The sequence below is a fragment of the Saimiri boliviensis genome, chromosome 1, assembly GCF_048565385.1.
Source record: "Saimiri boliviensis isolate mSaiBol1 chromosome 1, mSaiBol1.pri, whole genome shotgun sequence".
In the NCBI taxonomy this organism is placed as follows: Eukaryota; Metazoa; Chordata; class Mammalia; order Primates; family Cebidae; genus Saimiri; species Saimiri boliviensis.
Window position 1 is genome coordinate 228,125,079 of NC_133449.1, and position 17,567 is coordinate 228,142,645.

Here is a 17,567-nt window from a genome sequence, read left to right on the forward strand (position 1 = left end):
AATTGCATGACTGATAAGAGTTTGCCTCTAATTAGTAGTTCCACAAGTAAATCAGGCCATTAATAGCTAACGTACCCAATTTTTCATAGCAAAGCGGGCAGGTGCAGGAAAGCCCGAGTACTTAACAATGCAATGACAATCCACAAAACTGAGTTTGGTCAATTCTCTCATGAGCCTTCCTCATTACTTACATTTCTTTTAAAGTGCTCCCTGGCTAAGATTCAGGTGGATGGATTTGAGTTCAGTCTCTGGCCCTTTCCACTTTATGGTGAAGGAACAAACAAGCACGGGAACTGCCAAAGAGCAGGTAAACAAAGTTCTGCGAGAAGTGAACAGCTCTCCAAAGGGCTCATCTGTATCTTCAAGAGCTGACTATAAATCTCTTCCCCCAAAACCAAGAATCATAGGAGCTGTCTAAATGAATTATAATTCTGCTTTCAATTATGGAGCAGATACTTGTCACTTTATAGACATTAATTAGCTTGCTCTCCAATTACAGTAAATAAATGGATAGGATAGCAAGTAGCTACTTTCTGGAGAACATCTAACACTACTGTTCTTGTCAGGAGCAGATTTCACGATCGGCTTACCAATGGACTTTCAACACATAGCCAAATAAATACATGAGCAGCTGAAGCCAATTTAAACAGTACCAGCCAAGCCACTGTCTTTAATAAATAAAAATTATGTTCATGACAACACTATTTTCCATAACAAATTTCTTGGCAATACTTGGACTTAACTGTTCTGATAGTTCAACTGGGGATAATTTTACTGCATCATCCAAATTCTACAATTTCTCTGTGTTTCCACAGTACAACATAGCTCGATAACAGCAGTAACTGACGAACTCAACAAAGGGTCCAGAAGGAGGAAGACAATCACCTTCTCTGTTCTTCACATATAAGCTAAAGGCCTTCAGTCACCTCGCCTCCTCCCTCTGCCCCTACACTAACTTCTGTCTCTGTATCTGGGCTCAAGAAAGTCTGGCCAGAGGTCCCTTGGCAGTATAAACTAGTCACCTCTTCCACTGTTGGCCTCCAGCAAAAAAAAAAAAAAAAAAAAAAAAAAAAAAAAAGTGAGAGCCCTAGCCTCATCCTGAGGGTGTCCAGCCTTACAGGGGAGCAAAGCGGATGTGCAGAAGCACCACTGCTAACACAGAGGGAAGCAGATACATCCGGCTGCTCCAAGAGATCAAACACCTCCATGACTATTTCACTTCGTTAGTGAAAGAACCACAAGGCAACAAGAAGGATAGAGTCAGCTTAGTAAGGAAAACCCTCCCAGCTTCTGGAAAAGGCAATTTCCCCCAAGTTTCTCCTAGGGTTCTTTCTAGAGAGAAGGCAGAAAAGCAAGGCATCAAGTGAAGAAGACAGAAAGGAGACACCAAGGAGCATAAGGCCCTTGGGCAGAGAACTCTAATGACTTCTCCTGGTCTATTCAATAGCTACGGGGAAGCAAACAAAGACAATTCCGTGCTCTTTCAATCTGCTCATTTCTTGCAGTTGGACAATTCTGGCTAAATTCTTTGAGGCTTCTTCCAGGGCAAAGGCTCCCACAAGCTGAAACTTCTGGTTATACTTGTCTGGCAAAAGCCAGAAAGCCTCAGTATCTGACCCAACATTCTACGGTTTGAAGTCACCACATTCTTGGGAAGGGGAGTCCTAGATTAACACCAGGCTCCTTGTAACACCACAAAGTCAGCCAACCGGAAGTATCAGAACCATTGCAGTTGCCCTAGGCTCACCACGTCAGAGGGCTAGAGAGTCTGGAGCTAGCTACAGCTCAGCTGCCTCAATTTAGCAATTAAGAAATAGCTATTCAATTATTTTCCCCAATGCTCTGACTGAAGGGTGAGTGAGACATCAGGCCTTTTAAAGATTCCTAGTCCCATGTTCTTTTTACATTATAAAAATTCCCTGGACTCAATCAAAATGCTCAGTCATTGCTATCAGACTTCATCTTCAGGAGAGGAAGGGAAGGGTGGTGGGTGAGTATCCCAGCATTTTAAAGAAATCCAAAGACCTTTCCAAGTTCCTACATTCCACTGTATTTGGACACCTCATCTGCAGTGAAAGCGTAGTTCTGCCATTTCAAAATACTGAGGAAATCACACCAAGAGGGAATTAAATAGCATGAAGAAAGACATCAGTGGGCTGTCAGATAGGGATCTGGGTTCCTCTCTGAATGTCCCACGGGTCTTTCACAACTCTACCTTTGTATAGTCAACTGACTTGGGGTAACTGAACAGATGCAATTTGGGGTACTGAATCATAACCTAGAGATAACTGTCAAAAATTCACATAGAATCTCAGAAGAATGTGATACTACATAAAATGTTTCATTGTCAATAAAATCTTAAATTTCAATTATGTAAATAGATTTTTTTTAAGTCTGAAATTTTTCTTGTAAAATATTTCCTCAGAGAGGCAAAGAGTTCAAACAATTCAGTTCCAAGGACGAAAAAAAACAAAAACAACAACAACAAAAAACCACTATAAAGTTTCACTATACTTAAGTGGTTTGAAATGCATCCTTTCGGTTAAAAACCTGACTAAACTTCTATGGCGACTTCCAGGATTTCGAGCCAGCCTGACAAACTTTAAGGCAAACAATTGTGCACCACAGCCACATTTCTTTCTGAGGCTGCAAAATGATTAGCCAGGGTCAGAGATGCCTGCTCAGGAGGACAAAGCGCTCCACAGTAACCATAACACACATGATTAGTAGAACTGGTTTACCACATGACAATTCGGAGGCCTGGCCAGAAGCCACCTAAATTCCACAGTGGGAACACTCAATGCTCTTCCAAAAGAACAGAATCAACACTTTTCCAACGAACGGGAGATTCAATGCACATTTTGGCCTCCCTGGTTCTCACTTCTGAGCTCTTAACCGTAAAACCCTAGGCCAGGAAAGAATGCAAGTGTTCTTGACCCTTTAGGTTGCTCTAGTCTCGAAAAAGGGAGCCCCTGCGGCTACCTAACCAGTTGCCAAGAGTCCCCAGGTCCAGCCCCAGCCTTCCGTTTCCTAAGTCTCCACAGCCTCTGTGACCAGGGGAGGTCCTCCTTTTGTTCTCCAGAGTCTCCAGAGCTCAACAGCAACCGCAACAGGGAGGGAGGATGGGCCGGAAAACAGCAGCCTGCCCAGCAGCCACTCCGTCCCCAAGAATCTTTTATGCAACTAGCATAAACTGGAACATTTGCACAGAATCCTATTTCTGTAAACCAAATAATATTTTTAAACATGCTGGAGGAGGAGACTCCATGAAAGAGGTCTGTGTGGAATCTTTCTGTAAAGAGAAAACTGTGCAGCGTTTCAAAAAAATCATTCTTGAATTCTTTGCTTCAAAAATGCCTGGTTTTCCTACATCCATGAGACACAGAGAATGTGTGGCACAATATTTGTTTATCTCAGGGTCAAGCTCAAGACAGCAGCAGATGATACGTGTGTGCCATAATTCCTCCCAGGGCACACTTAACACATCTCACGCTGGTCACACTAGGTTCAGTGACATTGGGCTGGAACCTCTGACTTACAAAATGCATCCCAGGCTGTCAGAATTTCCACCTGCGGGAGTCCCTCCTACAGACCCTGACTCAGCCATGGATGAATAATATCCATGTCAAACACAGAATACAAGAAAAGTGAGCTGGGGTGTCCAGGGGCCAATCGCTCACAGCAGTTAATGGCAGCCCCTACACCCGGCTTTTATTTAGTATATCAAAGGAGAGGGGTCTTCGGATAAACACCATTAGAGGATCATGAACTTCTGCAGACCCCCTGAGTAGAAGGCAGTTAAGCACCTGCAGATGATCAAAGGTTTTGCTAACGAAGGTGGGGGGTAAACAGATTTATCTGGAGAAACTTCTTTTACAATTTCCAGCATTTACTCTACTGTCCTGATGCCCTAGGGTAAAAACCTGTTGGCTTTACACAGTCATTATAAACTATGTAAACCTTTGGCCTTCCAAGAAGGTTTCTTACTATTCCCTAAAGCTATCTCTAATACTTTTGCTTTCATATTTTTGCCACCACCCTGAGTGAACCCCCACACGCAGTGACTCACCTGAAACATTGGATAGGTCAAGAATGTTTCCAGCATCCTCCCCTCACAGGCCGGATTGGCTTCATACTGTTTTAAGAGTTTGTCAAAATCTCTGTTTTGCTTACAATTGGCGAGAACTTGGAGGCTATACTGGTGATTACGCACAAATTCTTGATAAATATTCAGCATGGGGAGCAAAATATCAAACAGATCGGCTGGAAAGAAACAATAAACATGGCTGTTTCCCTTGGCGCTTGGTAAATTACCTACACTCAGCAGGAATGGCAAATAGTGGGTCCCAGAACCAGGTGTCACATATGCATGGAGCTGCAGCCCTGAGGCCTGAATGATGATCTGGTAGACTGCACTTGTGGGCAGTAGTCGACTCCAGCCCCAAATTAACTATGAGAGGCCAGGGGAAAGAGTCAAAAGGTAACTACTGAGGCAGGGCCCAAAGGACCCAGAAGGCAAGGAGACAGAGTCTTGGGGTATGGAAGCTCACAGGTCAACAGGGTGATGCAAACAGCTTAAGCTGAATAATGCTGGAGCTATTTTACTCTAATTGCAGCCATTCTAACAGAAAATCTTACATCTTTAAAGAATGCACTTACCTAAAATTAAAGTGGGCCAGTTTGCTATCCTTGCCTTTAGTCCTTGATGAAATATTTCATGAAGAAACATGATTGTTTCACTATGAAAAATGGAAAAATAATTTAGTTGCTATATGGTGTTTATTAAAGGAGGCAGTTAAGCACCTGCAGATGATCAAAGGTTTTGCTAACAGAGGTGGGGGGTCAACAGATTTATCTGGAGAAACTTCTTTTACAATTTCTAGCATTTACTCTACTGTCCTAATGCCCTAGGGTAAGAGCCTGTTGGCTTCAACACATTCAGTCATTATAAGTGGATTTTGAGTTCTTAAAATCCACTGAGTTCTTAAGCCTTGATATATAAAGGTTACATATGTCCCACAGGGCCTCCAAACTATACCCAATAATAACATGGATTACACTATCCTCTAACAAGCAATTATGACAGTCTCAGCAAACCCTGATAAAAGCTTCAAATATTAGAGGACAGAAAGCACCAAATAATTGTCACGCAATCTTCTTCATCAATTTTTAAGCGAACTTTCTATTAGAATGCAGTATTTCAATCAATAATAAGAAAATTAAAGTTATGACCCTCTTTTCTTTTCATATGTGATTCTGGATAACTCAGGAGAAAGTTTCTCTGTCAGTAAAATGAGTTTTGACAGAAGGAGAGAGGATGAAGAAAAATCTAGAGCAAAACTTTTGACAGAACTCCACTATAACCACTCCTAAGATACCCAAGACAGAAATGCAAAAGAATCTTCTGAAAAGAGTGAAGCCTACACAGAGATACTAAAATAAGGACGATGCATAAATTAGGGATCTAAATTCCTAAAAGGGCCAAGAAGGGTAATTACCAAAGTCAAAACATCATTTGCTTTCTACTCACTGGAATTAACCTACTGCAATGAGCCTTTGAAGCCCTTTCTGAACTAACACAGTGACACACAACCAAAAACAGAACTATTAATCTCAGTGAAATACCTTGGCTTGTTATTAGTCAAGTTCCATTACAGGAGACATCAAGAAGTCCTTACTATTTCAAATGATTCAAGAAATGAAACAAAAATGGCTCCGTAAGATTCTAATTTGTTTTTCTTTTATAACAATTTTAACTAAGTAGTGTTTGTTCTTCAAGGATTTCAACCAAATCTAGTTTGGCAGGTATTACAGATTAGTCATTGAATCTGTATTCTATCCTCCTAGGTGGAGAGGGGTAGAATTAAAACTACGTTTCCCAGGCTCCCTTGCCACTATGGTTCTGGATGTAAATTCAGTTCCACTAATAGATGCACTTGGAAAGACAAGGAAGGTGGAAGTAGGGGCCATCTTCCTGTTGCTGAAAGTCAGTCATGGAGATGTGAGTGCTTTAGGGCAATGTCGGCACCCAGCCTCAGGATTCTAGTTTCTGGGAACGAGCTTCCCAAGTCTGAGAGGCATCTGTGGCAGCAGCAGTGGTGGCAGTGGCATCCTAACCTCTGGATCACATCTGTGGTGCTGTTCTCTGAAAGTCAACAGTTTAAGGGCTGTTCCTTGACTTTATTCCCCCAGCCTTTCCAACAGATTCTGTAAACAATGAGTTCCCTCCACTCAGAGAGGCTTTCCTCTGTCCTATGTTGAACACGAACTAATTGATACATCCCCTTTCATACTTTGATACGTGGATGGTTAGAAAACAGATGAAACAATTCTGTATATAAATAGGAAGACTACATTTTCTTAACTATAAAACTGTGTTGAAATTTAAAATTATTGCCCTGTCTAGGACTTAATTTCAAAGGCATGTAAAGGGAATCTAGTTAAACAACAGCAATGATGTAAAACTTCTTTAAACCTCACCTGTATAGACATACCTCTTCACATTATATAAAGTGAAATAAGCCAGGCGCAGAAAGACAAATATCACATGTCCTCACTCATATTTGAAAGCTAAAAAAAAGTTGATCGCATGGAGGTAGTGAATAGAATGGTGGTTACCAGAGTCTGGGAAGGGTAGTGGGAAAGGAGAGGACGAAGAGAGGGCTTGGTGAATGGGTACAACAGTTCAGTTAAATAGAAGGAATAACTTCTATTATTTGACAGTATAAAAGGGCAGCTATAGTTAATAATTTATTTAAAAATATCTAGAAGATATAGACTGTTCCCAATACAAAAAAATGATAATGTTTGAGGTGACGGATATCTCAATTACCCAGATTTGATCATTACACATCATATGCTTATAGTAAACTACAACATATACCTCATAAATATGTACAGCTATGACATATTCATTCCACATTATATATATATTTTATGTAACCATAAAATATATCCATAAAAATTAAAAATAAAAATGTTTTTAAAATACCTCATCAAATTTCCATCTGGGTCTAGGTGTGGTAAATAATTGCTAGTCTATATGATGAGCTTGCTTATGGCTTCACCTTCCAAAGAGAGGCACATCTTGACTCTGAATTTAAACAATATGATAAACCTGGCCTTTCCTGTTTCAGATCAAGCAATCCAGTGGAAACAAAGAGCCAGAGGCAACCTAAACCAATGTGGCACAGCCTCTTTATTTACCTCTAGGTATCACCCTGTTTCTCTGTTCCTTTTTATAGCAGCCCTCTTCAAAAGAGTTTTCTATACCCATCCTCTCCAATTCCGCTCATCAGAGTGCAGTACACAGTCCCATCCACTGTCATCGGACCTGCTGAAACTGCACACTTCATGACTGAAGTCTCACCAGAATGCTGCACTGCCTGAGGATCAAGAGCTACCCCCAGGTTCCTTCGGATGTCTCACATACTTGAGAAGAGCCATGGCCAGGAAGGTGGGGAAATCTCCTTCCTTCCTTTTAACAAAAGAAAGCCTAGATTTTAATCTCATTATTATCAGACTACCAGTCATCACCCTTCCCTTCTGCACTCATCTACAGGCACGCCAGTGGCTCTTCCTGATGCCTTGAGATCTGAGCTCTCAGCTCATGGTTGCTCTTTTCTCCAACATTACTCTTGTCATAATTCTTGGGGATTCTAATATGCACACAAACAACATTTCAATATCCTGGCATCACAGGCCCTTGAACTCCTCCTCCAAAAATCTTGTCCTCCATTGACCTCAGTCAACACCCCCTTGATTGTAATCTAGACCTTGTCATCGTCAATAGCTGCGTCTCTTCCCTATCTCAGTTTCAACCACATTCTCTGACTACTCCTAATCTTTCAGTTCACTGCCTTTGGAACCCTGACTCCAAAACTTCTTTCACATCATCGCGACCTAAATCCTCAGATCCTACCACCTCTTTATCAGCCAAAACCCTCTGATACCGCATCACTTTCTCTCCTTAGTTTAGATTCCATGGCTCATTGTTATAATCTCTTCCTTGCATACACCTTCAACTTCCTTATTCTTTTCTCACTTCGTCACGGCAGCCACAACACCAATCCTAATTAATCCCAATCCTCCACCCACTCTGCACCTGCATCCATGCAGCTGAAAGCAGCTAAAGAAAAACATGCAACCATCCTGACTGATCTCACTGTGAAGTCATAACCACTAGCCTAATAAACTAAAACAGGCTCTTAGTGCTGCCCAGCACTAATACAACATTGCTGAATCCATTTACTCCCCTTCCCTAGTTATCACGATTTCTCTCACCTCTGTCTCTCTTCTCCAGCTCCGACACTTCCCTCCCATCTGCCCCATCAGTGGATGTCCTTGCCTCCGAACTACGGAAGTGTCCAAGTGCTATTCCCGCCCTGCCATGCTCCCGGCTAATGACAATCTCTTGACCCGTGCAGGACGTTCTGTCCACTTTCGCCTTTGCAAGTTTACTGCTTGACAGTTCCCTCTCTCCTCTATCCTCTTCGTTTGCCTCTAGGTACCATCCTGTTTCTCTTCTCTTTACAGCAGCCCTTTTCAAAAGAGTTTTCTATACCCACCCACTTCAATTCCTCATCCCCCCGCCCCACCACCTGTTCTCTCCTAGGCCCGCAACCAGGCTTTGGACTGTCATCAAAGTTACCAATAAACGCCGAGTGGTTAAACGCTTGGTCAATTCTAAGTTACTGCTTTTTTGACCTTTTTGGCATTGTTGTTGTTTCTCTCTTGCTTTTGTTTCCAGGTAACTCAACAGATCCCCTTCACTCTTCTTTGCTGGCTCCTGTTTCTCTTCCTGACTTCTAGATGTTGGAATATCTCTGGGCTTAGTACTTACTCCTCTTCTCTTATCCATCTGTATTCACTTGCTTGGTAATCCCATTCAGACTAGCAGCTTTAAATACTATCCGTATGCTAGAAGACCCCCAAATTTCCATCTTCAGCCCAGAATCTTCCGCTGAACTCCAAACAAATATTCAATCCTTGCTCACTTGACATCTCCATTTAGATGTCTAATAGGATCTCATGCTCAACAGATCCAAGAGAAAACAGTTAATCTTTTCCCCTCAGCCTGTTCTTGACTCAAGCTTTACCATGTAGCAAATAGTAACTCCATCCTTCTAGTTGTCCAGGCGAAAAATCATTGCAATCTTACCTGTCTTTTTGCTTTCTCTTAAAACCCATGTCAAACCCATGAACAAATCCTACTGTTGAGTCCTGATGGATAAGTAAGCAACAAGGAAGGGGCCCCAGGTGGGGGAAGGTTGCAGGTAGGGGAGAACAATGAACAATTCTTCTAAGAAATACAAACAAAAATACAAACAATCTGCTGGCACAAGGAATGACCTCTTCCACACCTAGCCCCCTCTAGCACGACCCTATAAAACTTCCCTCCAGCCCTGCCTCTCTGCAGATAGCACCTTCTCTACTCTGCTGCTCATTGCACTCTTGCAACATGTGTTCACACTTTCTCTAACAAATCTGCCTTGCTTTATCTACAACTGTTTTTGACAAATTCCATGACACTGGCCCCAACTAGTCGCACCGGTAACACCTACTGTCTCTGATTTAGAAATACACTCAGACTCCAACTACTTTTCACTGCCTCCGTTATAATCATCTCTAACCTGGATTACTGAAAAAGCTACCTAACAGGTGTGCCATCTCTCACTTTGTTTATTGAATAGCCACCAAATTGATCTCCCTACAGACCATTCTCAGCAGAGAAGCCAGAGTGAGCCTTTCAGAACAGAAGTCACATCACACCCCTTCTCTGCTCAAAACCTGACCAATGCCTCCCCATCTCATTTAGAGTAAAAGTCAATGGCTGTACCATGTCCCACCTTGAAAACTTCCTGGCTCTTCCCTTCACTGACACTAAGCAGGGCAGGCCCTCAAGCTGGCCTGCCGGGCATGTCAAAGCCCCATGTCCCCAGCACGGGCAGCTCCCTCTACTTGCCTCACTCTTCCTCCAGGAACCTCAAGCCTTTGCTCGAATGTCACCTTAGCCTTTTTGAAAACCTGCTATAAAAAAAACTATGGTACATTCACAGATTGTAATATCATGTAGTGATTTTTTTTAATAGAATGCTCTTTAGGGGGCCTGGCGCGGTGGCTCAAGCCTGTAATCCCAGCACTTTGGGAGGCCGAGGCGGGTGGATCACGAGGTCAAGAGATCGAGACCATCCTGGTCAACATGGTGAAACCCCGTCTCTACTAAAAATACAAAACATCAGCTGGACATGGTGGCGCACGCCTGTAATCCCAGCTACTCAGGAGGCTGAGGCAGGAGAATTGCCTGAACCCAGGAGGCGGAGGTTGCAGTGAGCCGAGATGGCGCCATTGCACTCCAGCCTGGGTAACAAGAGTGAAACTCTGTCTCAAAAAAAAAAAAAAAAAAAAAAAAAAAAAGAATGCTCTTTACGTATCAATATGCAAAGACCTTCAGGAAATAACGTTAAGTGAAAAAAATGAAGTATATGTTAAAGTATATTGCCTGTGTGTAAGAAGAGGGAAAATAAGACTCTATATTCATATTTTCTTAGATCAAAATTGAAAAACACTGAAAGGATAGATAAGAAACTAGTAAAAATATTAATAAAAGGCGGGGGAATCGGGTGGACAGAGACAGGGTGAGAGTGCAACGGCTAGCTGTTGTTTCCATGTAATTTTGACTTTTGAACCATGTGAGTGTACTATCTACCCAAAAACAAATAGCTACAATTCTAAGTAAAACACCCAAACTCCCCCTTGTCCCCCTTCTCCCCTTCCCTTCTTTATTTTTCTCCACAGCTCCAATCACCATGTAATATACTATCTATTTCACTAATGCTATTCGTTGTCTATCTTCCTGCATCAAAATTTAAGTTCCATAAAGGCAGAGATTTTTGGATTTTTCACTGATGAATCCTCAGCAGTAAGGAAACTATAAAGATTTATTGAGCAAATACATTCACCAGAGATTCTCAGGCCCTGCCTTAGCTTTTGCTCTTCCTAAAATACTTGCATATAATTAACATGTTTAAATCACTCCATTTCCTTCAGTTCATGAGACAGATTATCTTCGCCAACATACACCTCCACACGATAAGACAATGTATGTCAAATAATAGAGAAGAAAAAATTAAGAACATTAGATGCTAAGATTCAAGATGATACATACATTTATACTAACAATGGGACACAAATAATAGCTTTCTTATTTTTACGATCAGAAACTCATAGAGATGAATTTATGAGAACTTTTTAAGATTCAGTAAAAATTCTTGTAAGAAATAAAAAGGGGTTTTTCTCATGACTCTTTGATATATGCAATGTCAAACCTGTTGAGAAAAATACTGCTGACGTCGTCATGGCTGATGGGGGGCTTCTTGGAGCTGGCGGCCATACGCAGGGGCCGGAGAAAGCCGTTGACCAGGATGTAGAGCTGGTGAACGTACTCTGACTCTGCCTCCACCATAGTGAACACAATCTGGTTTCTCTTCCTCATGCTTTCAGCATGAGGAGAACAAATGTAATCCTGCACGATGGTCTTCCATTTCCTTCTGCACAACCATCCTCGCATGAAACTCTGAACCTACAGAACAAAAAACCAAAAGGGAATCTGACTACTTGCAATGGTGATTATTTTATGGAAAAGAACATAAAATATAATTAAAATCAATTTTGCAGAGAACATCATAGCCTCTAAAATTGATCAAAATTCCCTAGGGATGATGTGAAAAAGAACAGCAAGCCTGAGACAGTGCACTGGCCTGCGTGTTTCAGCCAATCAACAAACACCTACTGATCATCTTTAAAATGCTCAGGTGAATGCTGGGCACTGAGCAGTCAAGCATGTATTATAACCTTTAACTCAGAGGCTCTGCCATTAACCAGCTTGCAACCACCTTGACCTCTGATTCACTGTTTCTTTATCTATAAAATAACTGACAGAGCTGGACACGCAGAGGCCCGTAGTCCCGGACCTTGGGAGGCTAAGGAGAGAGGATCACTTGAGCCCAAGAGTTCAAGTCTATCCTGAACAGTACAGCAAGACCCCATCTCATGTTTCTGTTTTTAATCTCGTGTTATCAGACTACTTTCATTTTTCATAAAAATAAAATAGAATGGTTAACAAAAAAAAAAAATCCACAGTCCTTTCTAAATATAAAAAATTGTAACATAATTAATTAGGATTTGTTTTATGACAATTAGGATTTGTCACTTTAGATATGGCCAATTCAGCAACAAAGTAGGTTGTTAATTCACATATAATCGACAGTATTAAATCACTACGAAAGTATCATTATTATCTATTTAACACATCCTTATGCTTTTTACTTTTTCCATGCAATATTCTAAATTATCATGTACTAAACAACGACCCTTCTTTTGCAATGTCTAAGATTCTCTTGTTTGCCTATCAAGGTTGTCACCATGTTATCAATTTTTATACAGGCGTTAAAGTCACTCTGCCTTAATAAAAATTAACCACATTTTAAAAGAATTATGTGGGGAAATTATATTCATATTATTTGAAAAAGTCTAACAAAAATTTCCATGAATTATAACCAATTTTAAATTTTAGTCTATTAAGGTAAAAAAAAATTATATTGATATTTGCCAAGATCAGAATAGAGAAATGATTAATTGTTAACACTTTTCTCCACACGGACGTTATTTTGAATTGAGACATAAAGAACAACAAAGTTAATTTCAAAACCTATTTAACAAGTACAAAAGCTGGTTTAAAAATTATTCCTATTAAGAAACAAAAAGGTAGAAAATATTTTTAAAATTTTATCAGTATTCTTTTATTTAACAGAAATATTTTTAAAAATCAACTTAACTGGATTTGGTGTTAGGTAACACCTTTCTATTTACTTGGCAAGAGGTGCTTGCTGACCAGTAGCCACTTCACTTATTTACTAATAGAACAGTTTCTACCACATACCTGAAAATTGAATTTTATTAATTTTTTATTTACATGCAGCTGCATACTATTAAAGGAAAGGCCGTAGAATTAATATGTTTCCAGACTGACTAGATGGGATTTTTTGTAAAAAAAAACAAAAAAACAAAAAAAAACAAATTTATCTTATAATAGCATAAACCAGATTCAAATAAAAAATTTTAATTTCTAAGAAATGGATAGTGAACGAATATTTTAGTTTTTTATTTCTTGAAAACTGAAAACATTTGACTTAGTCCTAAGAATCATTTCTATTTCAAATTCTGAGCAATATTTAAAGTTATAAAAAGAACATAAAATATAATTTTAAATCAATTTTGTAGAAAACATGATATCTGAATTCCATAGGGATGATGTGAAAAGGGACAGGCCAGCCCGACAAAGTGCATGGGCCTGTGTGTTTCAGCCAATCAACAAACATTTACTGATCATCTTTAAAATGCCCAGGCAAATGGTGGCTACACTAAAGTTTTGTTAAAAGGGAAGGGGAATAATTATTAGCATAAAATAAGAAGAATAATAAAAAATTTAAAAGAAATAAGATTTGAAAATGTATATCCAGGGAAATTTCCCGATACATGATGCTTTTCACTTATTAACAAAGCTGAGTAAGTGCTTTATGTAAGACTATCAAGATCATGGGATCAAAACGTAAATGACAAATCAAAACACAGTGGACTAGAATGAGAGCCAGGGTCTGGTTCACTGCAAAAGTTGTGCAATTATAAATGGCAGTAAGAGGGGAAAATGTGCTGATTGTGTGGATGTTAAACAAGAAACAATAATAAAACAGAAATCTAAGCGGATGTGTTGATTTACCCAATCTTCTCACATGCCCAAAAATATCTTTCTTAAATAGCACTAAAGATTAAAGCTAAAAGAAATATTTTTGAAATGTAATTAAAAAAATATTCCCCCAAAATATGAAAGCCACACAAAATCAAGAGGCTGAACAGCACTTAATTAACCCAACTGAAGAACACTATTGTCTTAACGTCCGGTTTTGGCATCCTTCCCAGAGAGTGAAAAGAAATCTCAAGCAGAAGTTCTGTAGAGTAGCCACGCCTGGCACACTCCGCAGGGCAAGTCTGGGAGCCATAGCACAGAAACGCCAAGGCTGCTCCCAGCTCACGTGAGCACAAGACATCACCACAGGACAGACGACTGGTCACTATGCGCCTGCAAAGCCGGAAACCTCCAGGCCCTACCTTTTTAATCTTCTTGATGTCTGGATCTTCATCTTCTTGGTTGCTTTGGTAAGGTCGCATTCGTTCTTTGGTTTTATTAAGAGCAATAATCTGGAACACAAAATCGGTCCATTTCATGATTTGGGAAATGCTGGATTACAGCCATAACACACAGGAAGCTCTGCCTACAGAGGTGGGCCGATGAGCTCCTCAGGAAACAGCCACTTTTTCTGCATCCTCTCTTCCTTTGGTGCTGAGATGGGGGAACATAAACTTTACCCCCAACCGGCTATCACCAACAAAAGTGTTTATAAGAAGTGACTGTGGAAAGTGTGACCTGAGATCTGGGTTAGCAGAAATGTTAGCCCAAAACTCAGTCCCAGCTGCCAGTGGTGAGCAGGCCACGACCTTATCAGGAGTCCAGCGACATGTCCACCCCCTCGCCTGAAGGCAGCTGCCTGCAATGCCCTGTGGTCCCCACATGCAGTCTCACTCAGCTCAGGGCTCCTGGTTCTAGTCATTGGCCTGTTGTTTTCCAAAGCACATGGCATCCTGAACTGACAAACATCCTTAGGAAAATGGCAACCATAAAAGGAACTTCAGAGCCCTGGGGCTCGTCCTAGCCAACCAAGAGAATTCCTCGGAAAAGGTAAAAAGGATTGAAATAACCTGGGATCTCTTTATATATCTCCAGCTCAGTTCTGTGACCTGTGAAGGGCGTTTCAAGACTGGGTGGCCTCTCAACTACACACAGCAGCAAAAACCTCTAGGTCAGCACTGAACAGCTGGCTCTTACAAGCTTAAGAACCTGTACAGACTTACTAACAAGCAATACTTCAAAAGTTAAGAGATCATAATTGCCCCTATCTAACCTGTCATTCTATTTTGTCCCCAATAGCAAATGCACCCCTCCGCTATTTCTGGCAAGGAAGTAGGAAAAGAAAGGGAGTAGGAAGTAAATTATGGCTCCTGTCGAGAGACTACAGAAGACATACCTGCAACTGACAGTTTTTTGCCGTAATCTACATTCAGACTAAAACAGAACATAGTGAAGGCAGATAAACACACATAAATAAACATTGAGGAACATCGCCTAGTGCTGAGCTTCTCTCGTGGAGTAAATACCAACCTCTTTCACTTAGCAGACAAGCATCTGCTCTAGCTTACAGTGGCAAAGAAAGAACACAATAATTTTGTTTTAAATAACAGTCCCTGATACAGTCTTTTAAAATGCAGGTTTGTTAAGTGTTCTGTTGTTGTTTTCACTGTATCAGATACCAGGATCGAATCGGGAAGTTAACTATAATAATATGGTGAACATAATCCGCAAGTTGTCATCCTCAGAGAAGCTGCCACATCCCAGCTGGAAGAAGCTTACGCCCGTGCTCTGAACACTGGAGGTGATGTGGGCAGGGAACAGAAGGTGAAACCCCCACCTAGGATTCACAGGGTGTATCTTAGAGGAAAGTAGGAAGATACCAAAAGGAAAATGTCTGATGACAGTAAAAATGACCAGAACACTGCCAAGGCTGAGGAGCCTAAACTGTTCTGTCAATGAGGATACAATTACTAATAGGGTTCATTGTGTCCTATTCCCTTCTTTGAATCTCAGAAGATACTAATGCATCCCTGGGCAGAAAGAGGGAGAAAATCTCATTCTCTGCATTCCTCTCCCATTCTTCAGTTACTGCTTACTGCCCATGAGGAAGGGCAGGACAGCAGGAAAGGAACATTCGGGATTCTCTATCTAGACTGAGGCCTGGGAGGTAGGGAGGATGGAGGCACAGACCATGGCAGTGGACTCTAAAACCCCCTTCTGCTCACTCTGGGCATCAGCCTCACTCTGGGGATGCAAGGCCTGAGAAGGTCACACTCTGAGGGAGGGAGAGGGGAGGCAGGAATTCCAACTCCAGGGAAAAAGGCACCCTAGCAATGTCTTATAGTTTAATCCAGATGTTCTTTTTAAAATGGTGGAGGGGAGAAGGATGGACTCCTTCAATCTAAAAGAGTCTGAATTCATTTCTGGTCCTCCCTTAATCATCATTTTAGACTTTAATTGAATCTATGGCAGACTCGTAATTATCATTACCATAGGGTATCTGAAAACAGTTAATTTTTCAGAACCATAGTCAATTCTTGAATTTCTGAGCTAATAAAGGATATCAGGAGAAAAAAATAACACCCCCCACCCCACCCCCCACCAAAAAAGCACACTATCCTGATATGTTCCTGCAGCACATTTACCTAATCCTAATGTAAACATTAGATTCATGTCAAGGTCAGGCCCAGCCATGCATGTGCTGATGACAGAGGAACTTAGCCTGGGATTAAAATGTTGCCCTGAATAGGCCTTAAGTAATCATGAGGAAATGATGGTAAACGTGAAACAATGAGAAGGAATCTATCGACTGGGAAATAATACCTCTGATTTAAGCCTTTCGATTTCTGTGTCTTGATCTTCAAGTTGATGTCGGAGTTGGTTAGCTGCAATTTTTTCTGTCTCTACGATCTGAACTAGATGAATGTACTTCTGCATTAATACTTCCCTCTCAATCAAAATGTCTGCATAACTTGAGAGAAAATTACATAGTTAGTCATTGAGATATTGTTCTACTATATATAGTTCCATATAGAATATAATACACTACATTTGAAAAAAAGTTATGAACATTGTTTGTTCAGCTATCTCTACTTTACATAAACATTAACTTTCAGCTTATATCTGGTATCCTTCAATGATGAAGAATTTAAATAATCATTTTACATATCCTTTTCTAAGAAGTCATTTAATAATAATTGCTACCCAAAAAATCTTACCACGGAAGTGAGAAAAGCACAAAAGAAATTGTAATAGTCTTAAATTAAAAGAAAGTACTATGTCTTCTTTAACAAATATACTGAGGTCTTTTGAATTCTGGCACATGGTTTCCAGGGATGCTATTCAAAATATTTCACCGAGTAAGATATTAGCCTATAAAAATAAACCTGCTCCCAAACAGAATGAATGCAGAGACCATCAGAACAGGCACTAACTGGAGAAAAGCTATTACGTCTGTACTATTAGTGACCACCAACTCTGTTAGGTTCTCTTTTAGATTACAAGATCATTGACTACTCCATTTCTAAAGCCAACAGAAATGGAAATTATATTCTAGAAATAAGTTTAGATTATGTCGGCCCTAACTCCTGCAGCCTAGCCTGTATCTGTCTTTGCTCAAGTATGGTAAGACAAAACTTACTCTTAGATTTTTACTGATGATATAATTCTGTGGTATCTAAAATTTTGCCTTCAGATCTTCTTGCACCATTCAGGGTTATGAAATGCATGTTCTTCCATTCATATCATCTTTCTCCAGTGGTATGATAGTAATAATTCATGATAGTTACTATTTATTGAGTGCATAGGATATACCATACATTAT

The 17,567-nt window shown here is 40.4% G+C and overlaps 1 protein-coding gene across 3 annotated transcripts in view; it reads right to left on the reverse strand.

Moving 5' to 3' along the window:
* The window catches only part of RASGRF2 (Ras protein specific guanine nucleotide releasing factor 2), a 374,367-nt gene that overhangs the window by 156,059 nt on the left and 200,741 nt on the right, over positions 1-17,567 (reverse strand). For 2 of the 3 annotated variants that reach the window (XM_074384260.1, XM_003920945.4), the window contains 5 exons: positions 16,568-16,715; positions 14,167-14,256; positions 11,328-11,581; positions 4,660-4,739; positions 4,070-4,263 (listed from right to left, as the gene is read on the reverse strand). In XM_074384260.1, the coding sequence (XP_074240361.1) occupies positions 4,070-4,263; positions 4,660-4,739; positions 11,328-11,581; positions 14,167-14,256; positions 16,568-16,715 (766 nt within the window). The remainder of the gene's footprint in view (positions 1-4,069; positions 4,264-4,659; positions 4,740-11,327; positions 11,582-14,166; positions 14,257-16,567; positions 16,716-17,567) is intronic. The other variant, XM_039474667.2, reaches the window with a different exon arrangement.